Source organism: Drosophila pseudoobscura, chromosome 5 (genome assembly GCF_009870125.1).
Source record: "Drosophila pseudoobscura strain MV-25-SWS-2005 chromosome 5, UCI_Dpse_MV25, whole genome shotgun sequence".
NCBI classification, from domain to species: Eukaryota; Metazoa; Arthropoda; class Insecta; order Diptera; family Drosophilidae; genus Drosophila; species Drosophila pseudoobscura.
In genome coordinates, this window is record NC_046682.1 from 1,498,407 (window position 1) to 1,511,553 (window position 13,147).

The 13,147-nt window shown below is 37.0% G+C and overlaps 1 protein-coding gene across 19 annotated transcripts in view; it reads left to right on the forward strand.

Moving 5' to 3' along the window:
- The first annotated feature begins 1,048 nt into the window (after positions 1–1,048).
- The window catches only part of bt (projectin protein bent), a 54,502-nt gene continuing 42,403 nt past the window's right edge, over positions 1,049–13,147 (forward strand). For 7 of the 19 annotated variants that reach the window (XM_033381290.1, XM_033381296.1, XM_033381305.1 and 4 more), the window contains exons 1-13: positions 1,049–1,188; positions 4,244–4,606; positions 5,834–5,864; positions 6,178–6,340; positions 6,448–6,589; positions 7,563–7,704; positions 7,942–8,142; positions 8,218–8,519; positions 9,289–9,512; positions 9,593–9,995; positions 10,087–10,772; positions 10,833–11,051; positions 12,468–13,019. In XM_033381290.1, the coding sequence (XP_033237181.1) occupies positions 4,294–4,606; positions 5,834–5,864; positions 6,178–6,340; positions 6,448–6,589; positions 7,563–7,704; positions 7,942–8,142; positions 8,218–8,519; positions 9,289–9,512; positions 9,593–9,995; positions 10,087–10,772; positions 10,833–11,051; positions 12,468–13,019 (3,378 nt within the window). In that variant the 5' untranslated portion in view covers positions 1,049–1,188; positions 4,244–4,293. Of the gene's footprint in view, positions 1,189–1,300; positions 1,306–4,243; positions 4,607–4,967; positions 4,990–5,833; positions 5,865–6,177; positions 6,341–6,447; positions 6,590–7,562; positions 7,705–7,941; positions 8,143–8,217; positions 8,520–9,288; positions 9,513–9,592; positions 9,996–10,086; positions 10,773–10,832; positions 11,052–11,867; positions 12,009–12,467; positions 13,020–13,147 lie in introns of all 19 variants that reach the window. The other 12 variants (XM_033381294.1, XM_033381308.1, XM_033381302.1 and 9 more) reach the window with 10 other exon arrangements.

Genomic DNA, 13,147 nt, shown 5'->3' on the forward strand with positions numbered 1-13,147 from the left:
GACAGGCGTACAGATGTATACCCCAAGGATATAAATGTTACATGGGTTGTTTGGTTGAATTTCAGCGCTTTAAATAAAATACTAAACCTTATTATTTACTAAATCATTTGGGGAAAGCTAACACAAGTGCCAAGTATTTTTCTTTTTAATATGTATATGCGTTGGGAGGGTGATTTTATTTACAGCCGCTCAAAATAGAATCTTTGCAACCATTAGTCGTTTAAAAATAGCACATTTTAGTGTCATAAATATAAAAACGTATTTCTATAATTATTCCTCCTCCTTAAGTATTTGTTTCTAAATCTATTCTATGACTTAGTTCTATAGTGCGGTAAGTACTTGTGATATTTGTATGACCCATACAATGGGTATGTATGCAATATTATCACACATATTTTATGTACATATGTACGTACTAATTTGAACATAAATAGGTACAAACATTCAAATGTGTAGACACACTGCGCGCACGTACATAGTTACATATGTATGTACATATATGTATTTTTTCTTTTTAAATGAAATAGATTTGATTTTCTATTTCTCGCTGGCTTAAAGCCCACCAGATTCCACAAATCGCCATGAGGAGAACTTTAAAACAGTATGAAATACGTTTTACACCCTCGAACATTTACTGTACTATTCACACTCTTCCCTAACCATTTATACATATCTGTATAGTCTGAACGCGACAGATGACTAATCATAATGGTAAACTGGAAACAAGCTCGGGGTGTTGGCCTAAGGATGGGGCCAACGTTTTAATGGCCTTGAAATTCGATCGTTCCGATTCCTGTACAGCTGTGCAGGATACAGTGATCTGACCACTCAGGAATATACATATATATTCAATTTATGAATTCAAAAATGATACCTTCGGTATGTTGCAAACATCTGGTCAAAATCCATATACCCCCTTCACCGCTACAACGAGAATACCCCATTCTTTTGGGAAATGGGAATGCCTTCATATTTACGAGTGTTTGGCTAAAGCTTTTGGCGCCTGCGCTCTGCACCCACTGCCACTGCTGGCTGGCAGATCCGACGTATATGTCTGATGCAGATCAAGAGCACAGCACAAATTATTCGGAGCAGATAGTAATAGACTAACGCCCGTGGAGTTCGCTTCGTTTCCTCAGAAGGAATAAATTCGTGCTGCGCTCGTACTGTGTTATCTGTAGTCTAGTTGTACGTACTTACATACATAAATACATCGTTTAGTACATTGCTACATACTTATAACAAATTTAATTTGATTTTTATGCATTCGCTCATCCTGTATGTATGCATATATATGTAGTGTAGGTTTGTAGCAATCCAATTTTTGTTCCTAAAACCGTATAAAATGCCCGTTACGAATGGATATCCCATTGTGTATAATTAGACTATAGAATTTTAGAAAATGTCGGAACTTGTTTAAGAAAAGTGATCATAAAAAAAGGTCCTCTAATTCGAGACGGAGGTTAACTAAACTGAAAACTAAACGCAAAAAGATCACAGGTCGTCTACCCTGTTAGTGTGTTGGCCAGTGCATACCGATACCCGCATATGTGTGCATATATATGCATTCTTATATATATTAATATATGCATGTGATGTGTATTCTTAATTCCAATTATACATACATATGTGCACATAAATATACATATACATATGTTAATTTTAAAGCAGTGTCTGTTGGTAGCATTGTGTAACGGTGTGTTGTCGATCTTAAAAATAGACCAAAGGAAAAAATCCAATTCCCCAAAATGTAAAGAAAAATAAGAATTAGTTCATAGTCCTGCTTATGCATATGCTTGATTGTATTAGCAATCCCAATGGCAATGAAATAAAATAAAAAAAGGCCAGAGAGAGCGAAAAATATAAACTAAAGCCAATCCAATCCAATTGCCATACAAAATTAGATTGTGTGTCTTCGAATATATCACTTAAACAATTCGAAAAGTTTCTGTTCCTGCATTCTTTATGTATATTTTCTTATTTTGTGTGTGCGTGAGTTTGTGTGTGTGTGAATATCGCAGATTCTGTATTTTCCTTTATAAATATTTCTACTTTTGCCTATATATATGTACATATATATATACACTCGAACATTTCTTCACATAGAAATAGATAGATATAATCTATGTGTATGTATGTATGTACATACAGCCGGTGACTGCGAATGACTAAAAATAAACGTGCAATACATGGATTTTCGTTTGTTCAGTCAAATTTTTTCCATTAACAACATTTATGCTGAATGAGTGAAAGGCGATCGAATTTCCATTTTCCAAAATATGGTGAGACGTGCGCAACAGAATAACGCAACGTTCGTTTGCCTGGCGATATCAAGAGATGCGAAGCTGCACGGAATTCTCATTCTCACGATATGCACTATACAGATTTAAATTTTTACATACACACATATTTATATAATAAATGTATGTATGTATATAGCAGTGGTTGGTTTAAGCATAAATTAAACTGTATGTTCAATTTTGCCAATTAAATCTTATTCGAAACTCTAGAAGTTATCTGAATATATCCAGTCCGTCAATTTGTTTTCAAACAACATATGTACATACGTACATACATATGTATAAAGAACTCTGCTTAACCGACTGATTTCTCAAACTGCAGCATTCGCTCCAATACTGGGAGCGCTGAAGAATTGAGTTTATTTCATTTTTTACCACTTTATACTTTTCCTAAATCTGTCATAGCGTGGTAATAGGCGATTCGAGGGTTGCATTTGTAAACTATGTATATGCTAACTATCGCATAAAAACGTGCAGATTAACAAATACCAAATGCGTGTTACAAAACCTTACGGACCATTCCAGAAATTGATGGTGAATGGTGGCCAGTGAGAATATGCCATTAGCTAGAAAGGATGATATTCGTATGAAATCAATAAGAACGATGGGGAACGGCGACCGCAACTATACATTTATACCCGATACTTAGTCAAAGAATGCGTACGAGAGAGACAGAAAGTCAGTCTGAGATTATCGTCTTTTGTGGGGGCAGATGGGAGTCGGGCGAAATTTTGAAACAAACTTGTCAAAGTCCGATATCACAGGAGTGTGAATACCAAATGTGGTTGCTCTAGCTTTTATAGTCTCTGAGATCTAGGACACCCCATTCTCAAAAAGACTATATGGGTATATAAGATTTGTGAACAAAATGGATGTGTGTAACGCCAAGAAGGAAGCGTTTTCGAGCCCATAAGGTATATAAGATTTGTGAACAAAATGGATGTGTGTAACGCCAAGAAGGAAGCGTTTTCGAGCCCATAAGGTATATAGATTCTTGATAAGCATCAATATAAAGGCGATAAAGACAAGTCTGTCTGTCCGTTTTTTTTTTATTTTTTTATTCTGTATTAACTCCTTAATTTAATGAAATTTTATAAGCCTAGGACTTAACTATAGCTGATTGGTAATACTAAGCTGTGCTAGAAAGGAAGCTGTGAGCTGAGTTGTGGCGAACGGCAGGAAGTTCCGGGTCTCTGAGGGACGGCCGCAAAGCAATGCTTCGCAGGGGCCATGGTTCCTCCTAGCCACTCTCGTTCCTTCGGCGCTCGCACCTACGCAGTCACCTCGATCAAGTTGTTCGGCGTGAGCTGTCTGTCTGTCTGTCCGTCTTTGTAGTGGCTACGCATCCTCTCTCCCTCTCACACAGGCCATACTGACTGAGTATCGGGTATAAATGTAAAGTCGAGTCGTGGCCGTAGCTGCGACTCAGAACGTCCCCGAGTCGATAGAGCTACATATAAGAGCTGTTTATAAGCAACGAAATTTTGTATCCACTTCGGTGATATCTCACAGATGTTACGCCCACTTCGGCCCCCAAAGGACGAAACGCAAAATCATAGAGAATGTTCATATCGAAGTATCGGGTTCGGGTATAAATGTAGAGTTGATTTGGATACGGTTTCCTTATAATTGATAACTAAAAGATCAGAAGGGAGTACTTCTATATTAGCCGCTATAATTGTGGCTTGCGGCTAATTTTCTTACTGTAGCTATTCCGATCTGATCAAATCTATACATTCTTGATCAGTACTAGCACACAATTATATTTCCATTTTCGCAATATCCATATAACAACACCATGAGTGGATAGCCATAGGAACGCTATAAGAGGCTTTGAGACGAAAGCATTAATAAAAATATAATATATTATTTAATTTTCTCTAACAGTAAGAGTATATTTTTTACGGTATATTGATAAGTATATTTTGTATTAATTTCTCCAGAGCTTAAGAGCCAAAGCCGTTGAAGACGAAGCATAACGAAAACCCTCAGCATGGGGGTGGCTGAAGATTTCGCTCCCAGCTTTGTCAAAAAGCCACAGCTGCATCAGGAAGATGATGGCAATCGATTGATATTTGAGTGCCAGTTATTGTCATCTCCGAAACCGGACATTGATTGGTTTCGTAGTGACAACAAATTAGTAGAAGATGGCCGGACCAAATTCAAAATTCAACCCGTTGGAGATAATAAATTTACGGTAGTATTAGAGCTCGACGATGTAGTAGAAACCGATGCGGGCCTTTATAAAGTCAAGGCCAAGAACAAGTCGGGCGAAGTATCTGCATCAATTAACTTAAATTTTACGCGTAAGTAGTACTTTAGATAGTAAACATAATCGTATCATAGATATGATGCGGAGATATCTACAAAGACTTCTTTCATAAAACAAAACAAACCAATTTCCGGTGAGAGTGGCATACACAGCTCACAGCTACACAGTGCAGATTCATTGTATGAATATTTCTGCACCCCAAAAAGGAAGCACACATACATATGTATGTATGTACTGTACGAGTAGTATACTTTATGTATAACCCATACTCAGACAAGACATCAAGCTAAATAAATACCAAAATACAATTAGATGAGAGATTTATTAATTCTTTACTTGAATTGTTTTTGAATAATTCACTTTTTTTTATTTTCTGGCGGTCTTACTCTATTTAGCTGCCGACGAACCTAAAGAAAAGTAAGCCAAGCTTAATGAACTATCAATAGTCTGCCTTTGCTGCCTAATGATCATAAATTGTTGCTACGCTTACGCTGCCCCCCTCAGAAACTTTAATCTCAAAATCATTTCAGAATTCAAGTAACACGAGTAGTTCAGTTTTAACCGAATCATAAAAGTAATCCTGTCGTCAGCTATACGACATACAAATGAATTAAGTCAGTGGTGCCCATGAGTCTGTTATGATATATTTAATGCAAATAGGTTGATCCTCACGCACGAATAAATTAACATAATTTCTTTACTATCAATAAGGAGCTGGAAAAGTAAAAGTCAAATAAAAAAAATTCATTTATTTCGAATATTTAGACTTTCATCATATTTGTATTGAATTATTTTAAGCTGTGATTTAAGCTTTAAATATTGGCTGCAAATGATCCTTGCCCACTTTGCATTGAAGGCATAGGATATGATGTATGGGAAATAGAACGTGCCAGTCTATGCACAAGTGTTAAAAAAACAGCATCATAATTAAGTAGGTATTTGTGGGGACCACTGACTTAAAAAATTTTGACAAAGTGTCTCGGAAAAATGTATCCTTTTCTGTACCTCGACATAAAACTAATTGTTGAATCCAAAAGGTCAGGAATAATCGCCCAGAGAGGATCAGTTGCAGTAAACTTCGAGGTACAGAAAGCTGGAATTTTTTGCATGCAGCTATACGAGGCATTTTCAATAAAGGCTTACATTTTCGACAGATTTTTGCATGACAGAATGCCTCAAATTATGAACTTTTCTTTATTTTTTCCTTTCTATAATGCTCAATATACTAATTGGGGGGTTTCGTTCGGTCTATGTTAACAAGTGGGTAAGTTTTCACTACTTGAAAACGAAGGGTGAGTAAAAAACCATCATTAGATTGAATTGTGACTAAAGTAGAGTTAAAAAGTGGAAGTCTAGTCTGTAAAATCTAGGTTTCAGATCATTCATTTCCATTTCCATCTGAGCCCGGTTGCCTATCCCACTGTGTAGGTCTGTGAACATCATTTACTAATCTGGTCAATCTCTCTCTTGATCTCTGTGTAAGATATTTGTGTCTAATGTTCTTCCCTTCTCCATCTTCTAATTGCTCGCTTTTTTGCATATTTTGTATTGTTATCGTAATCGTTTTACAAACTTAATTCAATTGGACATTTCCTTACTCTGCAGACAAATCGACGGTTTCGCGCCGACATTCGCGAAAAAACCCGCCATACGACAGGAAGAAGATGGCAAACGCCTCTTATTTGAGTGCCGCGTCAATGCAGATCCCTTGCCAAACATTACTTGGTTCCACAATGGAGCAGAAGTCAAGGAATCGCCACGGCACAAGGTATGGCAGAATTGAGTACTTAGTATTTCAATTGAAGAAACAAAACCTCGCCGGATAGCAAGAGCAGAACCCATATTCAATACACTCCCTTTTTACCATTTATAAAGCTCACTATTGACAAGGACGTCCACTCATATTTTGCAACACTTGAGATACAAAATGTTACAGTTGAGGATGCTGGCAAATACAAAGTGAATGCAAAAAACGAATTGGGTGAAAGCAATGCAACAATAAGCCTCAACTTCGACAGTAAGTGGTTGTTATCATAAGCCACGACACAGTGAATTCATCTTTTCTCCATTATTCCATTTAATTTGTTCACACTAATTGCAACGAGTACCTTTTGCCATAAGTAATTCGCTATTTTCAATATTTCGCGATACATACAATACATTTGCATACATACATACTTACTTACTATACAATTGGGGAAAGTGCACAATCGAAAGTGATCTTACATGTCGATATCAATCATATCGTACATCGAATATGTGTTCGGCATATTATCAAGTAGTTTCATTTCATAAGATCTTATTCGTTTCCCAACGGGCTTACATATATAATTGTATAAATATATTAATGTGCAATTGCAGATGGCAATGCTCAAACACACCATAGCAATTATTTTTAATCGTTCTGAGCTCGCTTTGCTAATTTTATAATTTGATACTCATTCAAATTATTTTTACTGGATTTGGAACATCAAATGTTTTTTGTTACTGAGTTTTGTTTAAGCTGCAGCTATTTATTTTATTACTAATCGAATTAGAGTTCGTATCTATTTAGAGCGGTATTTTCGTGTGCCTTTCCAAATAAAGTACATACCATATATGTATGTACATACATATGTATATATTTTAAAACAAAAAAGAATTGAAGTTCAGAAATTCTTTTAGGGACGTATGAATGCCAAGACGTTGAATTCACGTTGAATTCAAATCTCGTACTACTCGTATTTTAACTCGTATAAAGAAATTACTATGAATAATCTATTTTTATTGTACTCATATGGCCAGAATGGAGCTTGCTGAAAAAACAGTGAAAGTTCGAACAAAAAAGAAGGTATCCTTTTGGATATTTGAACGATGAATTAAGTAATAATTAACACCTGACCAGCCCTGCACTGACCAGTAGACTACTCGTATACTCGTATTTATTGGAGCTTGGTCTACTTATCATATGTAAATTATGTAACACGGAAACTTCAACTTCAACTTCATAGGCGACGAAGCACCCGTACCCGCAAGTGCCGAAGGCATAAAGCCAACCTTTACCGAACGACCTGTAATCCGTCAAAGCGAAGATGGGGGAAATGTAACATTTGAGTGTAGATGTGTCGGAGATCCCACGCCTACAGTGACATGGTACGGATATAAGTGAATAATATTCATGTTTGCACACACAAGCACACGCACACACACACAGGAATACGTATTACGTAAACTAAACTATGGAACTGATTGAACATGGAACCGAACTCCATTTGATATTAGCCATTTTTGTGTGGTAGATGATCCTAACACAATTGCAAACTGAATTAAATACTCAATTATATCAGAATCCTTTGTTTATATTCAACTATTTTCTTAATGTGCACAAAGGTCCCATGGAGAAACTGTGCTGAGTGAGGGCAAACGCTACAAAATGTCATTAACAATGGATCAGAAACTTTATCATATGGCATGTCTTGAGATTAGTAGTGTTGTCTCCTCGGACCAGGGTGAATATCGGGCGCAGGCGAAGAATAAACACGGCCTTGGCGTCGCTACAATAAATTTAAATTTTGAAAGCGGCTCAAAAAAGTAAGCCTCAACAATTGTAGATAATCAAATGTATCGATCGATAGTTCTTCTACTACTACTTCTAACTCTATGCAGAATCCCTGATGGCAAGTCGCCACGATTTCCAAAAAAACCAACAATCCGCCAAGAGGAGGACATACTCATCATGGAATGCATATTGGAAGCACATCCAGTTCCGGACATTATCTGGTATTGTTCTGATAAGGAAATCTCTGATAATAAAAGAACCAAAATGACCCGCAAGGCCATAAGCAAAGATAGTTACATTCTTACTCTGGAGATCCAAAATCCCACAAAAGAGGACGGAGGCAACTATCGCTGTAACGCCATAAATATGTATGGAGAAAGCAATGCAAACATAGCGCTTAACTTCCAAGGTACTACTTATTCGTATTACATCTTCTAAAATACTTATTTCCTACAATTACAATTACAATTACAATATATACAACCTCCTTGTACAACCAAAACTGTATGTACTTTACCATAGTGTAACCCAAAGAAAAAAGGAAAAAGAAGGAAAAATTCAAGAATGAAATGTGTACCAATAATACATAATATTGCATTATGTTTTTATCATTATGAATTCTTGCATCGCGTCCCAAAAGCTTTCTTATCATCAAGAGAACATCTTAAAGAAATCCTCCAATCTACCTCTCCATGCTAACGCTTTTTTGTAATGCACGCTAATAATTGTATCTTTGTCAATTTGTCCCAGTAGAAACTTAAGTCTGATGCCTAATAATGCCTTCAATCCTCATTTAATCTATAGCCTGCATAAAACGTATTGTTCTTGCATAAGGTTTTTAATGTTTAACCTACCTGGGTCTGATTAGAACTAGAGTTGCCCATGATTTACCTATAAAAGTCTTTCCTTATAGGATTGGATACGGATTGGATCCGTAATCCGTGTTAAGCACCTACGAATCGTGTGACTACTACAAACTGACTGCTGGATAAAAATGCCTAATATAATTACATATAATCTTATTATTAATCTTAATATATCCCCTAACTTCTTAGCTTGATTTTCACTAAGATTCACTCTTTCCATATCTATGTATTCACTCATGTTGCAAGACGTATATACCTAAATTATTTATGAAACGTACCGCAAAATATTTTAATGTCATTCCTTTCATTCAGGTGCTAGCGATGCCAACGGGTTCGCGCCGTCTTTCATTGAGAAGCCGAGAATAATACCGAATGAGTCGGGCACATTGATAACCATGAAGTGCAAGTGTAAGGCCAAGCCAGAGCCCACTGTCACGTGGTATAGGGGCCAGGAAGTAGTGGAGAAGAGCAAAAAGATCAAAATAAATACGACTGTTATTGCGGAGGACACTTACGAACTGACGCTGGAAATAAAGGTTCAAGTCTAAAGCTACGCTACAACAGGAAAGACTGGTTTTAACATAATTTTCAATCAATTTGTTCTCTATGCGGATAGGATCCCGGGGCGACTGATGGTGGAACATACAGATGCAACGTTAAAAACGAATATGGAGAATCAAACGCTAATCTAAACCTAAATATTGAAGCTGAACCCGAGCCCGAGGGTGAAGGGCCCACGTTCATCGAAAAGCCTCGCATTATATCCGAAAACAACGGCAAGCTTGTGATCATGGAGTGCAAAGTGAAAGCAGATCCAAAGCCAGACATCGTTTGGTTCCGCAATGGCGAGGTGATAAAGGAAAGCAACAAAATAAAAATGTCAATGGAACAGCGTGGGGACCAGTACTATATTAAGCTGGAATTGGTGGATCCTCAACTAGAGGACTCTGGCCTATACAAGTGCAACATAAAGAACACGCTGGGCGAGCTGAACGCGAACCTGACACTCAATATAGAAAGTAAGTATCAGTATAGCTAAATACCACTTTAATTGGCTTATTTTAAACATTCTCGTTATTTATTTTCTTTACTACCATGTTTTGTTCCAAGTTGTTCCTGTTATCAAAGACAAACCAAAAATTATCAAGATCATCAAAAAACGAACTGTGGTGATCGAGTGTATAGTGGCATCGAAATTCGAGCCCAAGTGTACATGGTATAAGGAAACAAACACGGTAAAGGACAGCAAGCGTCATGTTTATCTAGTAGAGCAAACCAAAGATGGCGAGTTTGCGGTCAAACTGGAAATCAACGAAGTTGAGGAAAGTGATAAGGGCGCATACAAGCTGGTAGCCAGCAACGAAAAGGGAGAGGCTGTGTCTCAGATTGTCAACCTGATTGACATTCCTGAAGAGGAGCGTAAGCCGTGCAAGCCAGAAATTGCAAGAAAGCTCGTCGATCAAAAGGTCACTGAGTCGAGAACCTTTGAACTCCTAATCACCCTGGCACAGTCTGACCGCAAGTGCAAATTGGAATGGTACAAGGGAAGTACATTAGTACGAGAAACCAAAGATATAACTACAACTTTTGATGGCACCACCGCGCGGCTCACATTCAGTAGCGCTAGGTCAGAACACACTTCAAATTACAAAGTCGTTGTGATTAACGAGGTCGGCAAGGATGAATCATCATGTAAAATCACTGTGGAGAAGAAAGACAAAAAGAAAGATGAATTGGAAAAGGAGAAGGAGAAGGAAAAGGAAAAGGAGAGAAATGAAACCGATAAAAAACAAAAGGTAATTGATTGTAAAAAACCATCTGAAAATGTACCAGCTCTAATAGTAGAAGAGGAGCAGTTGACAAACCTAGGATTACAACAGGCGGAGAAAGTAACACGAAGACAAGAAAATGTCAAAGGCGAGGTTGTAGAGAGGGTCAAGCTAGAGCAGGTCCAGCAAATGAGTTTCTCCCATAGCGAAGAAAAGTATGAAGTATATCAATATTCTGATATGAACATACAAGAAGAACGTACACAGCATCAAGCATCATCACAGATGTTTGCGTCACGGACAACGGTTAGTAAAAGCACCTCCGTTTTTCGTTTTCAGTGCCCACATGCTACCTTATTACAGAGTTTTGAGTTTGAGTACGAGTATCAAAATGCGATAATGGTTATAACCGCCAAAAGTCACGGGCTCAATCAGCATCGTTGCCATTCTATTCTATGTTTTATTCAAATTGTTTTATAGCTAAAATTATTTTATACGTCCGAGTAGGCTTCTGCTCATATTTTTCAAAAGTACCTATGATTCTTGATTAGCCTTGTGCGTCAGTTTGATCTGCTGCTTAGAATACTAGCCCATCTGTTTTGAGGCTGCATATCTGTCTGACTTGATTTAATAATTATGTATAACTGGTATGGCATGCTCGAGCAGTAAGGGCTACGGATACAGAAAAAGTTAGTCTTCCTTTCTTGTCTCAGTATTAATAACGTAGGTACATACTCGTATGATACGTATGATAATTCTCAACCAGAACAATTATTAGTTACATATAGGTATATAAAGATTCTTTTGAGGGAATGATCCTAATATTATCAATTTTGACCCATCAAGCCTACTCAAGTTCTAGCACTTACGAGCTTAGACTGAGCTAGGTGGGTGCTCTAACCACCTCCTAATGAGAATATAAACAGTGGTGTTTTTCTTGTTCTAAACGTATCAAAATAGTGCTGAATACGGAAGGTAAAATTCCGTCTATCATGACACACGAAAAAACTAAAAACTTTCAGAAATTTTTTTGTATACGATTGGGTTGAACTAGTGCTCGTATCTCTGTGGACGGGAAGTAGTCTTTGGAAGTACACAATTTTACTTTGTTTTTTAATGCAGTCAGGCGTGACATTATATCAAAGGCCGAAAATAAACAGGAGAAATGTGGCGCACGTTCTATTGGAAATTTCTCAGTCTAAGGATCCTAAGGATATATTTGGTGTAACATTAAAACCTGTCAGCCAGTCTGCGAGCAATGAGGTTTGCAATAGTTTTGCATAACTGAAGGAGATTTTTCTCTACATCTGTAATGCCACATCTACTATATTTCTGCATACTTCTAGTATCTCATCCTCTTCCAACTATGAACTGAACTATTTTTCTGGAAGAGCATCTCTCCTCTTCTACTGATTCTATATTTTTCCGACTAGTGACACTCTTTTCATTGTGTATATCTTATAAGAATTTATGCAAATTATTTGAGAATGTAGCATGTTTCTCCAGTGAACTTTTAATCTTCGCACTTCTGATCAGACACCGTTTCTTTGAATTTTGAAATTTATCTTCAGATTTAAATATACTTAAGTAAATGTTCGTATTTAATCAATTTTGTTTTTTTATGCTAATTTTGTGTCCATGGATTTCCCTTTTTGTCATTAACAACGCGAACACAATACACACAAATTTATACTCACAAAACAAAACACACTAAAAATGAAGGAAGAGGAACAAAAGGTTGCCGAAGAGAAAGTTATTGAAGAAAAGGAAAAGAAAAATCTTCCGAAAGTTATTGAGGCTGACAAAAATAAAAATATTGATACAGAGAAAAAGGACGAAATTACTCCCGAAGAATCTGTAGGAATAGAAGTCTCAAAGGAAGATCCATTAGGTGAACCACCAAAAAAAAAAGAAGACCGTGAAGACGTGAAGATAATGGGAAAAATGCAAACACCTGAAGCTGAGCCAGCAAAGAAAAACGATATTGTGAAAAAAGACGAAGCCCAACCAAAATCGGTCGATGAGAAAAAAAAACAAAATCTAAAGAAGCCGAAAGAAGCCGACCTAGGTAAAGTTAAAAATGGTACTGGTCCGGACAAACCTGAGCCAAACGTTTTAGATGAAAAACCCATAATAGAAGAACAGAAAAAGAAGAGCTCCGGAGAAAAGGCCAAGAAACCTCAATCCGAACCAAAAGCTAAAGGGAAAAAAGAAGATATTATTTCGACACCAGACCCTGCGCTTGAGAGTGACAATAAAACACACTCTGAAGAGGTAATGTTGAAACCGTTTTCTCTCTCCGCATATCTAGACAAATTTAGGCCAAACATAAAATGCCATCTTCTATTGAAAGAACAAACAATTTAAACAGAACAGCCCTATCTTTATGTACAGAAATATAT